This window comes from Dendrobates tinctorius, unplaced genomic scaffold, assembly GCF_039654945.1.
Source record: "Dendrobates tinctorius isolate UK_male_01 unplaced genomic scaffold, ASM3965494v1 ptg000384l, whole genome shotgun sequence".
Lineage (NCBI taxonomy): Eukaryota > Metazoa > Chordata > Amphibia > Anura > Dendrobatidae > Dendrobates > Dendrobates tinctorius.
The window spans coordinates 218,385-242,559 of record NW_027362050.1 but is presented as its reverse complement, the minus strand read 5'-3'; the positions used below and the strand labels follow the sequence as shown (position 1 = coordinate 242,559).

The following is a 24,175-nucleotide window of genomic DNA, read 5'->3' as shown; positions in this document are numbered from 1 at the left end:
ATCTGTATGATAAAAATTGTGTTGCATGCAAAGACTTTTTTCTTTTTATACATATTAACATCAGCATTCATACATACAAACATATTCACCCACATATATAAGTAAACGCATTTACAAAGAGAAAGTAGAAATATTAAACTAAAGAAGCTCAAGTCCAAAGTAAAAATTTGACTATTCATAAATATACGTATAGCCAACATCCCTCTGTTCTGGGGAACGAACTAAAAGGAATGAAGAGAAGGAATAAATAAAAAGCATGTATGAAAAAAGGCTTTTAAAAGTGAAAGCCCATAAAGTAATATCTACTTTAACCTCATGTTAAATAATGTTTATGTACTAATGCACATTTTTATTTATTGAAATTTTACTGAAGCCATTAAAAAATAACTTATTTTTAAACGCTCAGGAAACTGATCCCCTTCCCAGAAAACGCGCGTCTTTTTTCCGCGCGTTTCTTGTGCGTTTTGTGCAAAAAAGCCACGCGTTTGACGCGTTTTGACACGCGTTGTCTGGGAACATTGGGGAAGGCTAAAAACGCTCAGCAATGCGGAAATTAAATGAGCATGCTGCGTTTTTAGCCGCTAAGCGATTCCTGAGCGGTTAAAAACGCATGCATTGGCACAAAAAGCATGCAAATTAAGTTGAAGCATCTTTTAAGCGTTTCTGCAGTGTATGAGCCGGCACAAACGCTGCGGAAACGCTTGAAAAAACGCAACGTGGGCACACAGCCTCAGGGTGCAAGCACCATTCCAGTGGTGGGGTTACTGGCTTTCCCTTAGACTGCATGACGTTATGTTATGCGATCCCTGTGGCCAGTCAGTGCTGGCTTTACTCTGCCTGCCTTCGGACAAATCACATAAATCCGGAGGAAGCTGCTGCTCTTTCACTTCCTCCAAATGTATGTAATAAGTCCAAAAGATAGGAGAGTGAAGCCAGGGCTGATTGGCCACAGGGATCGCATGACATAACGCCATGCAGTCTCGGGGAAAGCCGGAATCGATGATGTGGGAATGGCGCCGACACACAAGGTAAGAATAGAAGGTATTATTTTACAAGGGAGAAACAGGGATTGAGAAGGGGTTGTCCAACGCCTTTAATTCATTTATTTTTTTACTCCATTTTTCTAAATATTATAGTGAGAAATTACCCATTTGGAATACATAAACTATATTACAAATGATACAAACATTGAAATTAATAATTATGATGTCAACGCAGTGCCTATTCCTTCTGTCATCATCATCAGTGGAAGTTGTGTGCCTATTTCCAAGAGAGTGCTCCCCCCACAGAAGTCATTCATTTTGTTAATAATTTTGTGAAGATGAAAAATGTGCACCAGAACGGAGCAAAGGTGGCAGGGTCTGTTCATTCACCGGGTATGTTTATTATACATTTTCAATTTGGACTGGAAGCTCGCTTTACAACTACGAAACAATTATACTAGATAATCTAATAAAAAAATCAATAAATGAACTACTAAAAGTTTTACATTAGCAGTAACAAACTACACTCAGGCTTCATTCACACGTCCGATTTTTGCATTAGGCTGGAGTCACACTAGCGAAAAACTCGGACGAATGCAATGCGATAAAAAAAAATCGCATTGCATTCGTCCCAATGTTATTCGATGGGGCAGCTCCCATCATCTGATTTTTTTTTTATCGGAACGTTTCCTCGGACCGAGACAATCGCAGCATGCTACAATTGTCACCGATTTTCGGATGGGATTCCCCAATGCAAGTCTATGGGTGCGATAAAAAATCGGATTACAAACGGACCAGATGTGTGACTTGCGATAAAATCGCAACCGGTGTCCTTTACAAAAAGCCAGCAATTCATTTAGCAATACAGTAAAACCACACTGACAGGTTAAATAAAGAAACGAAAGAATAGATATATACACATAGAATATATTAATTCATACAGTTCTTCATAGCAGAATAGCCGCTGAAACATTTGCCGGCTTTAGTAAAATCATTCCCCAACCCGACATGAAATGAGACATGGTTTACATACAGTTAGACATATTAAAAAAACCATGAAATGGTTATCACTAGTAATTAGATGAGGGTTTGTCTGTAAAATTTAGGAATTGTAGGTGTTAATTTAAGGGGTTAATTAATTTGTTGTTAAAAATTGCGGGGAATCCCTGCAGCCTCAGTGACGTCAGCGGGAGTCCCCGCAATTTTTAACAACGAATTAACCCCTTAAATTAACACCTGGGGAATGATTTTACAAAAGCCGGCAAATGTTTCAGCGGCTATTCTGCTATGAAGAACTGTATGAATTATAAATGTGTATATATATATATATATATATATATATATATATATTTTGTGTCTCTATGACGTGTGTGTGTGTGTATGTGTGTGTATATATATATATATATATATATAGTGTGTATACTATGTGTCTATAGCTATTCTTTCCTTTGTGTTTGAAAACCTGTCATTGTTCTCTATTATATGTCCGTTTTGGAAGCCTGCGAGAAAATCTCGGCAGACGGATGTCGAACGGATGCTTAGATGCGATTAAAATCGCATCATCACAGGAAATTCGGATGACAGACGGATCACTGGTCAAGAAACCTTTGTGTGATTTCGGACCGTAAAAATCGGACAAAATTATTAATGGTTGTGTGTGACTCCAGCCTAAGAGTGCTACCCGTGTTTTTCACAGATAGCCTGTTTCACATGTCTGTTTTTACCGCGGATCAAGTGGTTCGTGGAAAATATCGTAGACATGTCTGATTTTCATCCGACGGTCGGATCAAATTCAGCAAAGCAAGGCAATGGGTCCTTCAAAAATCACACCTTAGGTCAAAATAAAAACTTTCCAATTTTCTCAAGAAAAAAATTGGAAGCGTGAATGAAGCCTCAGTGATAACATTTGGGAAAAATTTCTATAGAACTTTTAAGCATTAGTGCAACTTGAGGTTTTTGTTTTTTTTCAAGTAACTTCTATATTGGTAACCTTATTGGTAACTCTGGACCGTCGAGGAATGCATTCCAAATCAAATCGGCTTTCATAGATAGTGGGGCATATCTGCCAGTGATTGTTTCTGTAAATGCCTAAATAGGTGTACACATCAGGCTTGTAGGTCAGTAAGCATTTCACCCCAGAACTCCGAATGACGGCATCTGTTTGCATGATACTTTCTTCATCTGTGAAGTCTTGAGTATACACACATATCACATGCTTACTTTCAGGATGGTGAGGACTCACTTTAGCAACATTAAGCCGACCTTCTACTACGGCAGTAGCTAATCCACGCCAGGCGTGGTCAACTTTAAATCCAGTATCTAAATGCATCAGCCATTTTCCAGATGTTACTCCATAATTAAGTGCCAACTCTCGAACAAGTTCATAATTAACTGTGCATCCTGTACTTTGGAGCTTCTCCCAGGCATCTTGAAGGTTCTTGCCGCCTTCAACCTGTGGACAGTAGCCTGGGCCATAAACAGCAATCCACCCTACTGGACCAGATCCTTCTTCAGAATCTCCAAAACGAGGGACCCTGGAAGGACGATACGTTTCTAACCACTCATGAAATTCCGCTCGTGGAGTTTTGCGGGCATCAAAGATTATCCAGGGATCCATATCAGCAGCCATGGACTCGGCAGCATGGTCTTCTGCTCCTTTCGACACTCGCTCACCCTCCTCACAATTTAACATGTTTGCACAGCTGCAAGGATAAAGATAAAAAAATAAAAATAATATAACTACATTCATAAAAACTAATCGTGCAAGAATACTAACAATGCTTTGTTTGTTTTTCTTTGGGACTTCATAGCCTTTAAAATGCTTCTGGAGAAAGACGAGTCAAAATTTTCACTACGTAGGAGTAAACCAGAAGGAGCAAACACAAATCAGGTGCTGGCTGTGTTATACTGCTAGCACACAAAAATACATGCTGTGATAGACGCAAGGTTCGACCACAACAGTGTAAGGGCCCCATCACACAGCGCTCTTGCTAGCGAGATCGCTGCTGAGTCACAAGTTTTGTGACAACAGCGATCGTGACAGCGATCAGCGACCGGCCCCGCTGCCGGTATCGCTGATCGCTGTAGGAAACCGCTGGACATTTCTTTTGTCGCTGGTCTCCCGCTGGCCCACACGCATCGCTGCGTGTGACAGGCGGGAGACCAGCGATCAGCTGGTAACTAATGTACACATCGGGTATCCAAGGGACGCGCGTCCCTTGGATACCCGATGTGTACGTCAGTTACCAGCGCGCTGATGCAGGGAGCTGGTAACTAACTAACACAGCGACGCCGCGCGCTTGGCGCCGCTGTGCTGATTGCTGATGAAGCTGTCTGTGTGACAGCTCACCAGCGATCCTGACACGTTGATATCGTTGTCGGGATCGCTGGTGAGTCGCTATGTGTGACTCCAGCTTTACCTCTTATATGCCGCAGTCAATCAAGACAGCAGAATCTAGAAGATTAGGAAGAGAGGTATGTTTGTGTCCAATGTCAATCATCCCCACTGTGCTAAGGTGACAAAGGGTTGTTTTAGCTACCATGGGACTACTAAAGCCCCTGGTGTCTGCCACGTTACTAATAAAAATGTTAAAACAATTTTCGAAGTTTACACAAACACATTTTCTCCATGCTATCGCAACTGTGTGAACTGATAAAAATATTTAAGAATGCTGAAACAAAACAAAAAAATTAAAACTGGTAGAATCACTTTCATGACTGCAAAATGGCATCAATCACAAAGACAGCTTGCCGTGTAAAATACAAGCCCTCATACAACTCTCAGAATATCCTTAAGGATATAAAGTTATTCTCGGACTTGCTGTGCGCTGCTTGACCGGAATGAAATCACCACAATGTGAGAAATTTGACCATTTGATTCCCTACGCGTTTCAAAGTGTGAACCACTTCTTCACACTTTGAAACACGTAGGGAATTAAATGGTCAAATTTCTCACATTGTGGTGATTTCATTCCGGTCAAGCAGCGCACAGCAAGCCCGAGAATAACTTTATATCCTTAAGAATTTGCATTGGAGGTTACGCAGTGGACCTTCGGGCGTGCAGCAAGCTGACGGCGAGTCTATATGCTTATACCTCTCCTGGAAAGGGTGAGTAGACTTTTTTCATATCTATTCCATTTATCACCAGATAAGACCCTATTGCGCTCTTTTGTTTCCTAGTTTCATTATATTAACTCTCAGAATATAGCAGCTGAAGGCAAAAAATTTCTTTCTCACGTTTAAGCATGATGCTAAAGTCTGCAGTCACTCTATGTGACTGAATACTTGCGAATCCTCACATTGCGCGCACTACTCACTGTCAGGATTCTATGGTCCCAGGTGGTCACATGACCACATTTTTGATTTGCATACTGCCGGCCACTAGATGTGTCCGGTCTAGATTCATTCACTGGTATTAAGCGAGGCCGCGTACGTCTAGTCGGAAAGTCAACGCATACACGCAAATCTCATACTTGTGGTCGTGACCATCCGGAATACGGCTGAAAAAGCGCAGCAAAAACTGTACATAACGACAAGCAATGTAAAAACTGTAACACAGAAATAAAATTGAAGCTCGTCTACGCCTGATGATCAACAGAATAGGAAAACTTGAAACCGGTGGGTGCCAGGTCTTGCTGGTGATGCCCAGAAACTAATGGAATGGGAGAAAGGAGGTCGGCACTTCCATCCAGTTATGTTAAAACCTCCTTTTGCTCCTTCCAATGTAAAAACGATATTGCTGACCACATATTCAGTATTTTGTTTTAACCTCTTCAGGATTTAGAAACCCTGTAGTGGTTAAAAGAAGTAAAATGTTCATTGTTCTCTTAATGAGGAAGTAATAGAAAAGACCCACAGCAAAATGATGGAAAGCTGTTTCAAGATAAAAAGCTACCAGCTTTCTCGTAAATCATTACAAACAAAGCTATGTAACCATCCCCACTATTAATGAGTAATGTCCTGATATCTGGTACAGATAAAGTGTTGTATATGACACTCTGCTCATATCCTGCAGCTCTAGTCTCCCGACACTGTCAAGTCATTACATTATGAATGCCATGACAGTGCTGTGAGAGGAGAGCTGCAGTGTGCAAGCAGCATTGGTCACATACAAAGCTTAGGGTCTATTTATCTCCAGTGGTTACACAGCATAATATAATGACTTAATAGCACAGCTCTCCTCCACTCCCATCACTTGTTAATGTCAGTTAGGGCCTTGTCACAGCGAGATCGCTGATTTTGTGATGCATCAGCGATCTCTCCAGCGATATCGCTATGTGTGACAGGGATCAGTGACTGGCCCCCCTGCCGGGTATCGCTGATCGTGCACGATCGTCCTGGGCCATTTTTTAATCGCTGGTCTCCCGCTGGCCAGCACGCATCGCTGCGTGTGGCAGCGAGAGACCAGCGATCAGCGACGCTGGTTTCCAATGTAAACCGGGTAACTAAGAGCCGCGCGGCTCTTGGATACCTGCTGTTTACCCTAGATACCAGCACATGCTAGTATCTAGGGTAAACAGCGGGTATCTAAGAGCCGCGCGGCTCTTAGTTACCCGATGTTTACGTTGGATACCAGCGATCTCGCTCCATGTGACACGCAGCGGCGACCGGTGACCGCCCCCCCCGCTGGATATCGCTGATCATGCTCGACTGTCCTGGGCCATTTTTTTATTGTCGGTGTCCCGCTGGCCAGTGCGCATCGCTGTGTTTGACCCGACAAGCGACCTCGTTAGCAATGCAGAACTCAGGGACGCAGGCTGACATCGATCAGAAAAGCTGCTGTGTGACAAGGTACCAACGACTGCCGAGGATTGCTGGATGGTTGCTGAAGAGATCTGCCTGTTTGGCAGCTTACTAGCGACGCACCAGCGATCCTTACCAGGTCGTATCGTTGTTGGGATCGCTGGTGCGTCGCTAAGTGAAACGGGACCCTAAGCTTCCCTGGTGCTTTATTTCCCCTTTATGACACTGATTTTTTTTTTATGATTGGGCAACGTCATACAGGGGAAAAAGCAGACGTATGCAGAAAAGAATCTCTGCTATCGCCCCCTTGATTGAAGGAAATTAGCATATTAGGTGCGCTCAAGTTTAGAAGCCCATGGCCCCTGATTCATCATTGCCATTTCCATAGATTCTGGAGAAATTCCTCCTTTATTACTGATTTAGTATTTGCGCCTTCATTTCAATACATTCTCTGCCACTTTTTTAGTTGCCTCTCTTTATTTTTTTTCATTCTTCCTCAAAAACTTTGCTTATCCAGATATTTTTGACAGATTCATAAAATGTAACTTTTACCAAATGTCACACTTTTTTTGTAGGTGCATCTCACTCCAGTCACATCCTAGAGTAAGTTTTCTAAACTGAGTAAGCTATTTTGAAGACTTTTTTTTTTTTTTTTTTACAAGAAAACGTCAACTAACTATGCAAGACTAAAAAAGTGACTTCAATACACCCCATATCTCCGGAAAAGAGAAATAAAAACTATGGTATGTTTTATTCCACTCTTAAGAAAAAAACTAACTCGTGATGTAAATGGGAGAACCAGAATAATGGGAATGTGTATGTGAAGCACTAAAATAAAAGCAAAAATATAAACAAAAATGTGTGTAATAAAATAAGCCTTTATTGTAAATTTGGCCAGACAACAACGGCAATAGAAAAATGTATCTAAGAACATATAATAAAATTGACAAGAAGACCGCACAATGAATTAATTGTCAAGTATCTATACTTATAATAGTATCACCACTATATAACAGGAATTGTTCAGATGGAGCATATATAATAATCCCCATGTGGAACAGCAAAAAACATGAAATGAGTGTAATAAATGGTGAAGTGATGAAAATTATATATATATATATATGTATATGTGTAAAAAATGAAAATAATGTAATTAACAAAAATGTGGAAATCACTAGTGAAAACAAGGTATATGTGTATATATAAACCAATGTAGGTGAATAATACGAAAAACTACTGTGAAAAAATTATATATATACTGAAAACCAAAAACACTCAGCATGGTGAAAAATAAGGCAAAAACAATTATTTGCAAAAAATAGATGCTGAACTCACACAAAAAATGCTGGGAGAAATATAATAAAAACAGTAATAATAGCACTGTATAGAATTGGATGGCTGTATATGAAGATACATAAGAAAAAAATATAGTACTAAAAGTAATGATGCACTTGTAAAATTAGTAATAAATGTGCACCATATAATAGCTATATGAGGGGCCACTGAAAAATACCATACAAAGCGCTATGTGGTAAAAATGGGCCAGAGCCAAAAGTCAGACAGCACACACGCTGAACAATGCTGCACAAATTACATGGGCCACAATGAACATAGACCTAATATATATAAATGGATAATGAAGCGCTTGTGCAACAAAATGCTGGCCCAAATTGAGCAGCACGATACAGCGCTATGTACTGCCTGGAAGGCAATTAACCAGACAATGGTGGAAGCGGTATGTCAATAGAATGCGCCCCAATAAAACGCCTGTACGATAAAGTACTGGTCTGAATATACAGCACAATGTATTACCTGAGAGGCAAATAGTTGTGGAAGCGGTATGCCAAAAAGAACATTAATTACATTATTTTCATATATATATATATATATAATTTTCATCACTTCACCATTTATTACACTCATTTCATGTTTTTTGCTGTTCCACATGGGGATTATTATATATGCTCTATCTGAACAATTCCTGTTATATAGTGGTGATACTATTATAAGTATAGATACTTGACAATTAATTCATTGTGCGGTCTTCTTGTCAATTTTATTATATGTTCTTAGATACATTTTTCTATTGCCGTTGTTGTCTGGCCAAATTTACAATAAAGGCTTATTTTATTACACACATTTTTGTTTATATTTTTGCTTTTATTTTAGTGCTTCACATACACATTCCCATTATTCTGGTTCTCCCATTTACATCACGAGTTAGTTTTTTTCTTATGTATACCGGATGGTCTGCCATCCACTTTTGAAAGAGACACATCGCTTATTCATTATTTTGTAGTATATTATATATTTATTTATTACACATTGCTGTTGTTTCTTTTTTGTTTCTCTCTTATTCCACTCTTAGTCTCTTTATCATAAAAATAGTTGGTTTGCGGATGGGATCACACATGCGAGAAACTTGGACGAGTCTCACATGTAAATATCCGGCACTCGGATCGGAGCGTGCATAGCAATGCATGGAGCTGCACTTTCCACTCCTGAGTGCAGGTGGCAGTGCCGGGTATTTACATGCGAAACTCGTCTGAGTTTCTCCCATGTGTGATCCCGGCCTAACATGTAAAAAGTGGTGAAAGGTCCTCTTAAAGGCGGTCTCACACATCCAGATAATTCTAGTACCGAAAAAAATGGTACCGGAGCTGTCCGTGTGGATACGTGGTACCACCGTGTGCCGCATCAGGACCACACAGACGGCCGCCGGGGAAGCGCTACAGTAAGCGCTGTTCCCGGCGGCTGGTGCTGAACGCGGCTGTCATTCTCTCCTGCTCTGCCGGCAACAGTGAGCAGGAGAGAAGAATGAATGAAAACCCGACGTGGGGTCCCCCTCAGTTTGTGAACCAACCTGGCAAAACTAACAGCTAGGGGCTTGTATTTTCAGGCTGGTAAGGGGCCACTGATCTTGGCGCCCCCCAGCCTAAAAAAAGCAGCCCCAAGCTGCCCAGAAAAGGCGCATCTATTAGATATGCCTATTCTGGAGCTTTGTTAGATTCTTCCCTCTTGCCCGGTAGTGGTGGCAAGTGGGGTCAATAAGGGGTTAATGCCACCTTTCTATTGTAAGGTGACATTAAGCCCAGATTAATAACGGAGAGGTGTCAATAAGACACCGATCCATTACTAATCCTAGAGTTATTCAAGGGTTAAATAAACACACAATAAGAACAAAGTCTTTTAATGAAAGAATACACTACACACAGTGTTTAAAGCTTTATTCTACTCCTAAATCCAAAAGGATGCCATTGTTCTCCTGTAAAAAAAAAAAAGTATAAAATAATAAACCAACAATATACATACCTGTCCGGTACTCAGTTAAATCCAACGGCGTAATCCATCTCGGGTTAATCAGTTTACAGCCAGAGCGCTGCTAATGCGACGGCTCCAACTGTAAACTACTGGGGAATGAATAGAAGCAGCCGGTGCATGCTCAGTAACTAGTGGTGACGTCACCGCTCATCACTGAGTCTACGTGTGTCTCAGGTACGTGATGAAACTCACTACACGTATCAGAGCCACTGACGTGTGAAACCGGCCTAAAGCTACGTTCCCAAGTTGAGCATTTGGCGAGTTTCAGATGTTGCAGATTTATTGCATCTATTAAGTAAATTAGGTCTGTATTTTTTTCGTTGCATTTTTATCGCGTTTTTGACCCTGCCTTTTTTGTATCTTGTTAGGATGTCATGATTGAAATAAAGTTGCTTTGTTTTTGATACTTCCTGGAATTTGGCTTTGGCAAAACTTTATTGTTACAGTTATATGCGGATGTAATCCGCAGTGTAAAAAAATGCCCTAAAAATGCATGTGCGTATTTTACCTGTGGATTTTCTGCATCTAATGCAAATCTATGGGGAACATTCGCACGTAAAACTCAGTGCACCAGCAAGAGAAATTGAAATGTTGAGGACTTGAAACACGCAACGCGGGTCAGTTTACGTCGCGTTAAAAAAGAAAAAAGCAGAGTGGGCAGGAGATTTCTAAAAATCGTATCCACTTTCTTGGAACCGTAAAATGCTGTTTTTTCCCGTGGCGATATTTTACATTGTCAAAACTCATCGTGAGAACTTAAAGAGGTATTCCCATCTCCAAGATCCTATCCCAATATGTAGAAGATGCAACAATAATAATATTAGCAAATACCTCCAATTAAAAATATAGCATAGTTCTGCTGATTCACTAGGTCGCGTATCCCGTCTGCAGGTCATAGGTATCCATGGTTACGACCACTCATAGTATGTTAGTTGTTAGTGGTCATAACCATGGATACATAAGCTACTGCAATGCCCTGCAAATGGGGTAATCAGAAGAACTATACAGTCATGGCCAAAAGTTTTGAGAATGACACAAATATTAATTTTTACAAAGTCTACTACTTCATTTTTTCTAATGGCAATTTGCATATACTCCAGAATGTTATAAAGAGTGATCAGCTTAACAGCAATTACTTGCAAAGTCAATATTTGCCTAGAAAATGAACTTTATCCCCCAAAACACATTTCAACATCATTGCAGCCCTGCCTTAAAAGGACCAGCTAACATCGTTTCAGTGATTGCTCCATTAACACAGGTGTGGGTGTTGATGAGGACAGGGCTGGAGATCAATCTGTCATGATTAAGTAAGAATGACACCACTGGACACTTTAAAAGGAGGCTGGTGCTTGGCATCATTGTTTCTCTTCTGTTAACCATGGTTATCTCTAAAGAAACACGTGCAGTCATCATTGCACTGCACAAAAATGGCCTAACAGGGAAGAGTATCGCAGCTAGAAAGATTGCACCTCAGTCAACAATCTATCACATCATCAAGAACTTCAAGGAGAGAGGTTCCCTTGTTGCCAAAAAGGCTCCAGGGCGCCCAAGAAAGACCAGCAAGCGCCAGGACCGTCTCTTAAAAGTGTTTCAGCTGCGGGATCGGGCTACCAGCAGTGCAGAGCTTGCTCAGGAATGGCAGCAGGTAGGTGTGAGTGCATCTGCACGCACTGTGAGTCGGAGACTCTTGGAGCAAGGCCTGGTCTCAAGGAGGGCAGCAAAGAAGCCACTTCTCTCCAGAAAAAACATCATGGACAGACTGATATTCTGCAAGAGGTACAGGGAGTGGACTGCTGAGGACTGGGGTAAAGTCATTTTCTCTGATGAATCCCCTTTTCGATTGTTTGGGACATCTGGAAAACGGCTTATTCGGAGAAGACCAGGTGAGCGCTACCACCAGTCTTGTCTCATGCCAACTGTCAAGCATCCTGAAACCATTCATGTGTGGGGTTGCTTCTCAGCCAAGGGAATGGGCTCTCTCTCAGTCTTGCCTAAAAACACAGCCATGAATAAAGAATGGTACCAGAATGTCCTCCAAGAGCAACTTCTCCCAACCGTCCAAGAGCAGTTTGGCGATCAACAATGCCTTTTCCAACATGATGGAGCACCTTGCCATAAAGCAAAGGTGATAACTAAATGGCTCAGGGAACAAAACATAGAGATTTTGGGACCATGGCCTGGAAACTCCCCAGATCTTAATCCCATTGAGAACTTGTGGTCAATCATCAAGAGACGGGTGGTCAAACAAAAACCTTCAAATTCAGACAAATAAAAGCATTGATTTTGCAAGAATGGACTGCTATCAGTCAGGATTTGATCCAGAAGTTGATTGAGAGCATGCCAGGGAGAATTGCTGAGGTCCTGAAGAAGAAGGGTCAACACTGCAATTATTGACTTGCTGCATTAACTCATTCTAACTGTCAATATAACCTTTTGTTACTCAAATATGATTGCAATTATATTTCTGTATGTGATAAAAACATCTGACAAACACACATAAAAACCAGAGGGCAGCAGATCATGTGAAAATATAATATTTGTGTCATTCTCTAAACTTTTGGCCATGACTGTACATTTCTAACTTTTTAGTTCTTCTGATTACCCCATCTGCAGGTCATTGCAGTAGCTTAGGTATACATGGTTAAGACCACTAACAACTGACACTATATGAGTGGTTGTAACCATGGATACCTAAGCTACTGCAATGCCCTGCAAATGGGGTAATCAGAAGAACTATACATTTCTAACTGGTGGCATTTCCTAATATTATTACACCTACTACGTATGTATTGTAATAGAATCTTGGAGATGGGGAATACCCCTTTAACTTTAAAAAGGTTTGTGTCTCCAGTCAGTTTATTTTAAAAAATAAATAAATGTTCTTTTCTCACCCCACCAGGGAACAGTGGTAAGTCTCCGCCACTGCTCCTCGTATTGTCTCCAGCGTTGATGTCTTGTTGATAACCCTGCAGCCAATCTACCTTGTGAGAGCCATTGATCTCACTGATTAACGCTGCAGCTAATCACTAAGCTGAGCGGCTCATGCCATCTACCTTGTGAGAACCATTGATCTCATTAACGCTGCAGCCAATCACTAAGCTCAGAGGTTCATGCCATCTACCTTGTGAGAGCCGTTGATCTCACTAATTAACGCTGCAGCTAATCACTAAGCTCAGAGGCTTATGCCATCTACCTTGTGAGAACCGTTGATCTCATTGATTAACGCTGCAGCCAATCACTAAGCTGAGCAGCTCATGCCATCTACCTTGTGAGCCGTTGATCTCATTGATTAACGCTGCAGCCAATCACTAAGATCAGAGGTTCATGCCATCTACCTTGTGAGTGCCGTGGATCTCACCAATTGGCCGCAGCATTACCGGCGAGACATCAGCGCTGAAGAAAGTAACAAACATTGGAAGCAGAAGTGGAGAGTCAGCACTGGACCAGGGGAGGGCGAGTAAAGAATTTTTTTCTGTTACAAACTGCAGTTTTGTGAAAACAGAAAACCCCTCTGAGCCACCTCCTGCTTCCTGATCTTTCTGCTGGGTAGAGCGCAGTTACACGGTTAGGCGGCGCAATTTTTAGCAAAAACTCGCAGCAAGTCGTGACACAAGCCGATCGGAGGACGCGGTCCTGTGACAGTGACGGCAGCGTTTACTGACACGTTATAGGCGCAGAGCAGGTCGGGTCATAAAAATGGCAACAAATCCGTGGCAGAGGCCTGTCATTAATGAATGGGGTGCAGGAAGCCCCTCACTGGCTGCTGGGGGGCAATGTCTGCCCCTTTACCTTCTTCTGTACCATCCCCCACTCCAGCCCCTCACACTAACACAACACCACGACCACAGACATGACAGGAGTCACACAAGTCTTACTAGAGGCTCCGCTGCCGCCGGTCCTCAAATTTACACTTCCGGTACTAGGCCCAGTTGCCTAGACGACAGCAGCCATGCTTGTACAACCTTTGGGGGGCGTGGCTTCTACAGGTTTTTGTTATTGTAAAACTTTATTAACACGCGAGGTTCAGTGTCTGAAGGAAGACCCCGCCTACTTTACGTCAGTACAGCAAGGACGGCCCCGCCTACTTTTTGCCTCACGAATAGAGCTTTTTTTTTTCAACAACTTTATTGTAACAGCTACTTTGCGAACAACCTACCGCAATCACCAGGAAGCGTCTGTTTTTTTTTTCTTTTTTTGTCAATAGAACAAAACTTTATTAAACCGCTCCCAACGAACATCGCTTGCTAGTATTCTCGGCGGTTGCGGTGTGTGGCTCGTTCTCGGGTCTCGCTGCCCCCGGTGGGTCACAGTCGGCCACCTCACTCGACGATGCCGAGCAAGAAGAAGAAGTACAACGCCCGCTTCCCGCCGGTGGGTCTGCGGCCTAGGTCTTCATTTACCTGAGGCCGCCAAGCGGGGCCGGGACATGTTTCCGTCCTTCACGGGCTGGTTGTGTGTGTAACTGTCGCACTGTGTGACTGGGCGCCTCCTGCGTGTGTTGTGCGACGCTCCCCAGCCTTTCTCTATGGCCGCTGCATTTGTCGCACAGTATGGCCGATTGTCCCCGCGACTTTTTGTTCTGCTGCTGTGTCTGGCATTGGTTGGATTTTGGGTCCAGATCCATCATTTTGTTGTGTTCCCCCCTAGTCCCAGCACTGGGTCTCCCACCGCCTCCCCAGTGGGCCCTTTCTGGCCTGTGTATTAACCTTTTCATGATGGGGGGATTAATAATTCTCTGGCTTTTAGCGTCTTCTTTATCCCAGAGCCACAACTCTTCTCCTCACCCGCAGCTTATGAGGAATTATTATATTTTTTTTTATACATTTCTATTATATTTTTATATTCTATTATTCTGTTATTTATTTTTTACATATATATTTTTTTTATATGCTATACTTATTATATAATTTAGCTTAGCTATTATGTATGGTTTTTGGGTTTTTTTTCGCGTCACAACATGTATTTTTTTTTTTTTTTTTAACGACTGTTCATTTTATCATGTTTGCGCAGGCACATTTGTGGCCGGCTGGAGGTCATCTTGCAGGGCTCTGGCAGTGCTCCTCCTGATCCTCCTTGCACAAAGGCGGAGGTAGCGGTCCTGCTGCTGGGTTGTTGCCCTCCTACGGCCCCCTCCACGTCTCCTGGTAGCTCCTCCAGTCTCTGGACACTACGCTGACAGACACAGCAAACCTTTTTGCCACAGCTCGCATTGATGTGCCATCCTGGATGAGCTGCACTACCTGAGCCACTTGTGTGGGTTGTAGAGTCCGTCTCATGCTACCACGAGTGTGAAAGCACAACCAACATTCAAAAGTGACCAAAACATCAGCCAGAAGCATTGGTACTGAGATGTGGTCTGTGGTCCCCACCTGCAGAACCACTCCTTTATTGAGGGTGTCTTGATAATTGCCAATAATTTCCATCTGTTGTCTATTCCATTTGCACAACAGCATGTGAAATTGATTGTCAATCAGTGTTGCTTCCTAAGTGGACAGTTTGATTTCACAGAAGTTTAATCAACTTGGAGTGGTTCGTGGTTTTTTTTTTAGTTATTTTTTTGAGCAGTGTATTTGACTGTGTGAATTTGGTGGCAATGAACCAAATGGAAATGTGGTTTTAATGTGGTTAATACATATTAAAGATATATCTTTTTATATTTATTATAGGCAAGGATTAAGAAGATTATGCAAACTGATGAAGAAATAGGCAAAGTTGCTGCAGCGGTCCCCGTCATAATTTGTATCCTTGAGTATAGTAATTCATACTTTTATGTATTGCCTGGATTCCCTTTTAATAGCTATTGTTTAACTTTTTCTTTTTTTTTTACTTGTATGATTTATACGTGCTAAAAGTCTTTAGCTTTGTGTTTAAGTAAATGCTAAAAAGTAGATACGATTCCAGCGCCACCTTCTTTCTTTAGTCTGCACAGTAAAAAGATGACTTTAATGGATTAATAATTATAGCTTTAATCCGACAAATGCGTACAACCCCCTTCAGCGTCTGGTCATTCATGAATGCTTTGTCAGATTATCAGCCTTGTTCCGGTACGCCGTTATATATCGAAACCTGCGCTGAATCGTGTGATGTTTGGAAGTTATTTTCTCCATTCATTCCTATGAGAGCCTCAAGGAATGAGGAAAAAATCTGTGTAATTCTATTTAAAATTGCAGAATGTCTTAAAAATTTTTTCTTTCACTTGCTTACCTCTGAGAATAGACTGCTTGTGTTGAAGAATTATGTAATGTAAATTTTATGATTTTTTTTTTTTTTTTTTTTTTAAGAAAGGGCTGTTCTATTCTATCTTTTAACCTACAAATATGTATAGAGTACCCATCCCCAATCTGTGGTTGCCCCCTTTTTTTTTTTTTTCTGATTTGGTGATTTTACGAATTAACATTTATTAAAAATGTATTAAAATGTTGGCCTATGTCTATAACTGCCCCTCACTAGCAAAAATCGGGTACAAACATCTGGATTTTGGCAACCCGGCATGTTAAGTGGGATGCCACTACACTCTGTGGCCCCTCAGTGTTTGCGTGAGATTTCGTGCTTTCATTACAAGAAGGGCGACGTTCTGCATGATTGGATCCCACAACCTGGAAATTCAGACTTGACTTTTGCTCTAAACACTGGACCTTTTTAGGAGGCTATTGGAGACATTTGCCAACATTTTGTTTAATTTAACAATTTAACTACCGTATATACTCGAGTATAAGCCGACCCGAGTATAAGCCGACCCCCCCTAATTTTGCCACAAAAAACTGGGAAAACTTATTGACTCGTGTATAAGCCGAGGGTGCACAGTGAGTGGCCCCTGTTATGCTGCACAGTGAGTGGCCCCTGTTATGCTGCACAGTGAGTGGCCCCTGTTATGCTGCTGCTGCCCCTGACTCCCTTACAAAAAAAACAAAAAAAACTGCATACTCACCTCCGTCGCTGCCCCCTGCTCATCAGCGTTGCGCTCTGCAGTGACTGTGCAGGCAGAGAGCGATAGCGCTCTCTGACCTGAATGTCACTGCAGAGGACGCAAGACAGCAGAGCGCAGGGACAGGTGAATATGCCTCCCAACCCCCCGTTCATACTCACCGGGTCCTGGCGCTTGTCTCTGCAGCTCCTCTGCTTGTTCCATGTATGTCGGCGCTGCTCTCTTCCTGGTTCAGCGGTCACGTGGTACCCGCTCATTAAATATGCCCATATTTAATGAGCGGGTGCCATTTGACAGCTGAAGCAGGAAGAGAGCCGCGCCGACAAACATGGAACAAGCAGGGGAGCTGCAGAGAAGGGTGAGTATGATCTGACACCCCCGTTCCCCCTTCCCCGGCCGACCCCCGGTATATGACTCGTGTATAAGCCGAGAGGGGGACTTTCAGCCCCAAAAAATGGGCTGAAAATCTCGGCTTATACACGAGTATATACGGTAATTATCATCCATCTCAGGCTGCGATTATTTTTTTAAATATAAAGGTTACCTCTGGATTGGTGATTTTGTTAACTTTAAAGTACAGGTAACACAAAATAAACCTGATTTAAACAGTAGGTAATTTTTTTTTTTTTTTGAGAACGTATTCCCTTTTTTAGGGGACACCTTTCGCTTGGAGAAGCCATATTGTTACTTTAGAAATCTGCTGGATAGGTTTAAATTACATGCAAAAGATGCACTCGGAGAACCTTGGCTATGGCTTCTCTTAGCAGAACGTCGCCAGACAAGGACCCGCTCCTACTTTGTTACAGATTTCGGAACGGACAGCCACCCTTTATAAACGATTATACTCCTTGACATTTTGGCAGCCCGTGCACTTGAGCTGTTCCTAGAGTCGCTGTTGAAGAAAGCTTGTCAGGTGACGCAGTCTCGAAGTGCAAAGACCATGACTACTTCACATCTGTGAGTTTTTGTTCTTTTGTCCGAAAAATCTTTACTTTGTTAGTTGTCAGCTGAAGAGTTTAGTTAAAGAAGTTGTCCACTACTTTTTCATCGATGAGCTATCCTTAGGATGGGTCATTAATGTCTGAACGGTCGGGGACCGGCACCCCTGCCAATCCTTGCCAAAAATGCTCAATTGTGGAGCTTCTCCATCTTCTAAGAGTGGCCGCCGCAGAGTACTGCACATCCGCCTTCTATTGATTTGAATAGGAGCTGGATGTGCAGTACACAGCCAAGGCTACTATCAGAAGATGGAGAAGCTCCCCGCAATTGAGCATTTGCGGCCGGCGACACCAAGAACAGCTGATTAGCGGGAGTGCCGAGTGTCAGACCCCGATCGATCTGAAATTGATGGCCTATCTTTTGGATAGGCCATCATTGATAAAGTAGTGGACAAACTCTTTAAATGGGTTCTTCTAGGGGTAATGCGATATCAAACCCTAAGAATGGGACTGAGGTTCTGTACCAGACACCACCACTCATACAAACAATCATTTGCCTTAAAAAAGATGCTGAATTTGCAGGATCATTGTGACTGGTTGATCTGATCGGTGAGGGTTAGAGCCCCGTCACACATAGCGACTCACCAGCGATCCCGACAATGATGTGAACTTGTCAGGATTGCTGGTGTGTCGCTACATGATCGTTGGTGAGCTGCCAAACAGGCAGCTTCACCAGCGATCAGGACAGCAACACGCCGGTAACAAGAGACGCACGGCACTTAGAAACCTGATGTTTACCTTGGTGACCAGCTCCCTGCACCAGCGCGCTGGTAACTAAGGCACACATCGGGTTTCTAAGCGCCGCCCGGCGCTTAGAAACCCGATGTGTACCTTAGTTACCAGCTCGCTGATTGCTGCTTTCCCACCTGCCACACGCAGCGATGCGTGCTGGCCAGCGGGAGACCAGCGATCAAAAAAATGTCCTGGCCATTCCAGGACAATCAGCGATACCCGGCAGGGGGGCCGGTCGCTGATACCTGTCACACACAGCGATCTTGCTAGTGAGATCGCTGTTGCGACACAAAACTTGTGACTCAGCATCGATCCCACTAGCGAGATCGCTGTGTGTGACGGGGGCTTTAGACTTGCAAAAGCTAAGGCCTAAAGGAAGGATCAAGGTTAAGTGTTTATCAAACCACATTTCCCTTAGTGCTTGGAGAGCTAATTTATTGACTTCCTAGTGAGTATCTAATAAACTGTATACACAATCTGAGGAGGAAAAGCTGCAGGGGGGAGGGAGAACACAACTAATAAAGAATGAAGCAAGGTGGATACATCGTCTCGTCTTTAAAGGAAATCTGTGCCCAAATTTTGGCTATACCATCTGAGAGCAGCATGATGTAGGGGCAGAGACTCTGATTTCAGTGATGGGCTGTTTGCTGTAGTTTGCAGATCTAGCAGTTCTCTGAATATTGAGCCCTGTATAACCCTCACCCAAACCATTGATTGGCAGTTTTCTGCATATGCACAGTGTACACAGAAAGCTGCCAGTCCGTGGTGGGGGCAGGGATATACAGGGCTCATGAATATGGAGGACTAAATGACAGCAGGTTACTAGTCCTCTAGAGATAATCTGCTGATTTAAAACAATTGATTTCATCAAAACTACAACAAGCATCCTAGTAAATGATACAGCACAAGAATCAGAGTGTCTGTCTGTTTTCACATTATGCTGCTCAGGTTATGGAGCAAAAAAACTAATCGCTTTAATGAAGGGTTCACGTCTTTTATATTTTTATATCCTAATTTATAATTTTTATCCTCTTTTTATATTAAAGACATGTGCTAATCTTCATTCTTCAGGAGCGCACTGCTACTCTGCCTCCCTACTCCCTGCTTGCTGGGGGTGGGACACTCCAGAGATTGACAGTTCAGACTGGTCTGAACTATGTGCTCTCCGACGCTTTACATAGTACAGTGCAAAGTTTTTTTGTTTTTTTTTCAAACATTTTGTACTTCTAGCCATTTTTGAGGAGACAACCCTTTTAACCCCCTTAACACTTCTTTATGTACATGAGTGCGGGGGTTCCTATATTTTAAAGGGGGCTCTGGATCTGAGCTCCCGCCACACACGGCATATTACATAGCCGTCATCTGTGTCTGATAGCGGCAATTAATTGGAATGAGCATTGGTGCTTGCTCTCACCAGCTCCCATCAGCTTCTTGCAATACAGCTGTGGTTTACCGTTACAGCCAGAGACCTGCTGAAGACTCCCATCACTGCCATCTTGGTACTTCTTAGAAGCCCCTTAAGGGTATGTGAACACGTTGCAGATTAGTGTGCGGAATTTTCTGCACAAAATCCACATCTCTTGGCAGAAAGCGCAGGGGAAAACGCTTGCGGAATTGATGCAGATTTCCTGCGGATTGTAATGCGTTTCTGGTGTGCAGATTTGTAAGGTGGTATTGAGAGAGAGAATTGTTATGTGCTAGACTGGAAAACGCTGCTGCGGATCCGCAAAAAGAATTGACATGCTGCGGAAAAAAAGCTGCAAATCTGCGCGGATTTTTCCGCAGCATGTGCACAGTAATTCTTCATTTACCAAAGACTAACATTGCCTGTGCACTACACTGCGGATTTGATGCAAATCCAAGCGGAAAGAACGCAGCGGATCCGCATCAAAATCCGCAACGTGTGCACATAGCCTTATACTTCAAGCTCTATAGAAAGGCCAAGATTTTCACTAAGTGCTCTGATATTGCCGTTTATAGTACAAGCCATTCAGGTGATCGCAGGTTTAAGTTCCCAAAGGGTACAAAAAAAAAATGTTTAAAAAACAAACTTGATTCCCTTACTTTTTTCCCCATTAAAAAAAAAGGAATTAAAGGAGCAAATAAATTTGGATTTAGCGTGTCTGTAAATGTCCAGTCTAACAAAATATAGTAACAGTTGACCCATACAGTTAAAGCTGCAGAGGGGGGATCCAAAAGCAGAATGGCAGATCTACAGTCATCACTCCCCCTCTCGGGTCCACCCTCCCCAAAAAATGCAATAAAAAAATAATAAAAATGTCATATATGCCCCAAATTAGTATTAATTAAAGCGTCATCTCGCCATGGAAGAAAATAAGACCTTGCACAGCTCTATCAACGGAAAAATACATATGTTACCAGGTCTCTGAAAATGGCGACATGAAGGGGAAATCTTTTTTTTTTTTTTTTTTCAAACTTCTGAATTTTGTTTTTCTTTATGTAAATGAAAATTTAGGCACGTTTAGTTGCGCCATAATGGTATGGACCTGGAGAATATTTGAGTCCTATTTAATAAATAATGAATGTAGGAAAAAAAAAAAAAAAAAAAACTTTTCATACTTTGTATTTATTTCTTATTTATTTATTTTTTCTTTACAATTTCACCACAATTTTTCCCATTTCAGCACATTAAATGGCGTCATTCAAAACTGCAAAAGCAAATCCTCATATGGCTTTGTCGACAAAAAAAGCGATGAAATAACCTGCATGATTTGATCTTGTCAATCATCTGGTGCTATTAGCATGCTTCTTTAATATTGAGCGAGAATAAATCTGCACGCCTCCCGCCGGGGTTTTCAAATAGCACTTTAATTGAGCTCGCTATGCACACAATATTTTTATCACGATGTTGAGAGAAGTCCCGCATGCTCTAGTGCTTTTGTTAATGCCGATCTGTCACCAGATTTCACCGTGCAAACTGTATATAATATTAATCAGATCTTAGACCTGATGAGCCTGCTGTACTTAAAAATAAATAAATAAACCCCATCTCAGAATTTTTATATCATTCTCCTAGGAGTTCAGCTGAAATGAGGCCAAGTGTGTTCAGTCTTCGCCCACCGAACCTGATTGATGGTTGCAACTTCTGAGCATTGTGAGCACTCAGCAGGAAGGAGGTACACTGAGGAGCTGTTCATCAGGCTAGGTGGGCAGAGACTGAGTTTAATATTTCAGAAAGGATTATTCATCTCTGGTGAGACGGAGTTTCAAAGAATGTGCACCAGCCTCATCATGTCTAAGAGATCTATGTAATAATACATAGGTGCAAAATTTGCTTTAGTAGATTATGGTTCATCCGAGCGTTCCGGCTGTTATCACGTATGCTGCAGTTAGACAATAAATGGTATTCGTGGGAGAAGCCCTTCATAGGGCGAGTGACGGGGATTTCCAATTTTCAGTTATGAGTAATTTTTGTCTTTCAAAATCACGTTTTCCTTCTTAATGGATTGCGCAAAGAAGCTGTATGTTATGTTTTTGGTCATTCTATGTAGGTTTCAATCTGCATTTTGCAGTCAACTGGTATAGTTTTAATACCGTTGTTGTCCCGGACCATGTTGTAAGATGTGACCCAAGCTGCCATCCGTTACTGTAAAGTTCGCTGTCCGTATTTAAAGCGAACCTGCCGCAAAATTAAATGCTCTTTACTAGTGATGAGCGAGCATGCTTGGATAAATTATCTGAGCATGCTCATGTGCTAATAGAGTGACTTCAGCCTGCTCGAATAATATGTTCGAGTCCCTGCGGTTGCATTTCTCGCGGCTGTTCGGATAACGCCTTTGTCCAGCATGCTAGCCCATCACTTTTCTTTACCTTTAGTTATATGGAGGAGCAGCTATTGGGAGAAAATTAAGATTTGTTCTGCCTGCAGCTGCTGACTCCCAATCATCAGGGCGGTGCTCAAAAGGCAGAAGAGTGTTAACTGCACTCTCAATATGTAGTGAGCAGTCACTGTTGTTGCTCCAGGCACCATCCCTGATGACTGCAAGCAGCTGCAGGGAGAATAAAACTTAATTTTCTCCCTGTACCCATGCTTCAGTTAACCATCTTAACATGGTTTAAATGCCCTTTACCAGCAGGTTACCACTTTACCTACAGGTAAACAGCGTTTTCTCCTATGCCTCATTGGGGGACACAGACAGTGGGTGTTGCGGGCCACTAGGAGGACACTAAGTAAACCAGAATACAAGTTAACTCCTCCCTTGCAGTATACACCCTCTCACTGAATGCGATTTCTCCAGGTCTTGCTTAGTGTCTATAGGAGGCACTTGGGTCTGGCTTCAGACCCCACCATTTTTATTTTCTTTTGATTTTTCTGTAAATTTTTATTTTTTAATTAACGGAGTGAAGGGGACGACGGTTCCTTTCTACGGCCCGCTCTCACCCGAACCAACAACAGGCAAGCACGCAGAGTATACCTCCCCGTACACTTTCCTGCGACTAATGGGGCTGATTCCTCTGGCGATGGTTCCTTACGGTCCACCGGTACTCCACGGATACGAGGGCAAGCGCAGGACGCAACATGGAACGGCGAGGCTAATGGAGAAGACTGAGCAGCACTTTTCAAATGCCCTGAATCTGCCCCATACCTCTCCATCCCCCTGCCCATAGGGTGGATAGATTGAGCATACCCCTTTTTAGAACTCCTCCAGCTCTGCTGCATCACACAGGAGGATGAGACCCTGCAGCTGGATGGTCCTGGACAGCGCGGCCTGCCTGAGCACTGGAGTAGAGGTTTGGGGTTGGGTCCTGGACCCCGGGAGAAGCGCTGACTGGGTCTCAGCGGCGGTACACTGGCGCCCCATCGTGGTCCCCCCCCCCCCGCTCTCGGCGCCTACCGCGTGTAGGCCAAAGATTTAGTCCCCAGCTTTTCCGGCCTACTAGGCCACAATTTGAATAGCGCCGCCCACGCTAGCGCTCCCCCCCCCCCCCCCCCCCCCTCCTTGGCGCCTTTTGTCCCTTACGAGAGGCGCAATCCTAGTCTCGGGGGCCATGTAAGTTACCTTAGCCTGCGTCTGGAGATGAGCCGTGAGGCGCGCACTCTACCTGGCGACTTCCAGATCGCACAGACACCGGGTGACACCACAGGGCCACCGCTATTCCTCCTGGGGACACAGCACAGGACCGTGGGTAAGCTGCTCTGCCCTCAGAACAAAGCTTAACCCCTTCCCTGCACATTCTCTGCAGCCCAGACTCTGCCTTTAACCCTTTCCAGAGCGCTATGTCTCAATCTAAGGAGGCTAAACGGGCTGCTATGAAGCACACTGCGTTTTTTACCGTGTGTACCACTTGCAAGTCTGCCTTGCCCAGTGTCCAGACTAATCCATTATGCACGGACTGCGACCCGGCCTGCGCTCAAACGCCCCTTGCCGCCGCCGCTGCGGGGCTTCCTACGTTTAGTCCCCCTGAGTGGGCTGCGTCCCTGTCACGGTCGGTGGAGTCACTGACCCAGGCTA

General features: G+C 43.1%; 2 protein-coding genes across 4 annotated transcripts in view; one reads left to right on the top strand and one right to left on the bottom strand.

Annotated features, from left to right (window-relative positions):
• Positions 1 to 523: 523 nt before the first annotated feature.
• Positions 524 to 14,097, bottom strand: CUNH11orf68 (chromosome unknown C11orf68 homolog). Of its 2 annotated transcripts, none has more exons than XM_073563253.1 (2): positions 13,922 to 14,097; positions 524 to 3,685 (listed from the first exon to the last, which is right to left on the bottom strand). In XM_073563253.1, exon 2 carries the CDS (start codon positions 3,673 to 3,675, stop codon positions 2,950 to 2,952), a length of 726 nt encoding a protein of 241 aa, XP_073419354.1. In that variant the 5' UTR covers positions 3,676 to 3,685; positions 13,922 to 14,097; the 3' UTR covers positions 524 to 2,949. The 2 variants fall into 2 exon arrangements, with proteins under 2 accessions (XP_073419354.1, XP_073419355.1); XM_073563254.1 differs by lacking the exon at positions 13,922 to 14,097 and adding an exon at positions 12,938 to 13,130.
• The window catches only part of DRAP1 (DR1 associated protein 1), a 27,958-nt gene continuing 17,261 nt past the window's right edge, over positions 13,479 to 24,175 (top strand). The window contains exons 1-3 of one of the 2 annotated variants that reach the window (XM_073563256.1): positions 13,479 to 13,499; positions 15,713 to 15,785; positions 17,835 to 17,928. In XM_073563256.1, the coding sequence (XP_073419357.1) occupies positions 15,731 to 15,785; positions 17,835 to 17,928 (149 nt within the window). In that variant the 5' untranslated portion in view covers positions 13,479 to 13,499; positions 15,713 to 15,730. Of the gene's footprint in view, positions 13,500 to 14,220; positions 14,418 to 15,712; positions 15,786 to 17,834; positions 17,929 to 24,175 lie in introns of those variants that run through there. The other variant, XM_073563255.1, reaches the window with a different exon arrangement.

Excerpts from the sequence above, each read along its gene's own strand:
- CUNH11orf68 (XM_073563253.1), bottom strand. The coding sequence starts at position 3,675 with ATGTTAAATTGTGAGGAGGGTGAGCGAGTGTCGAAAGGAGCAGAAGAC.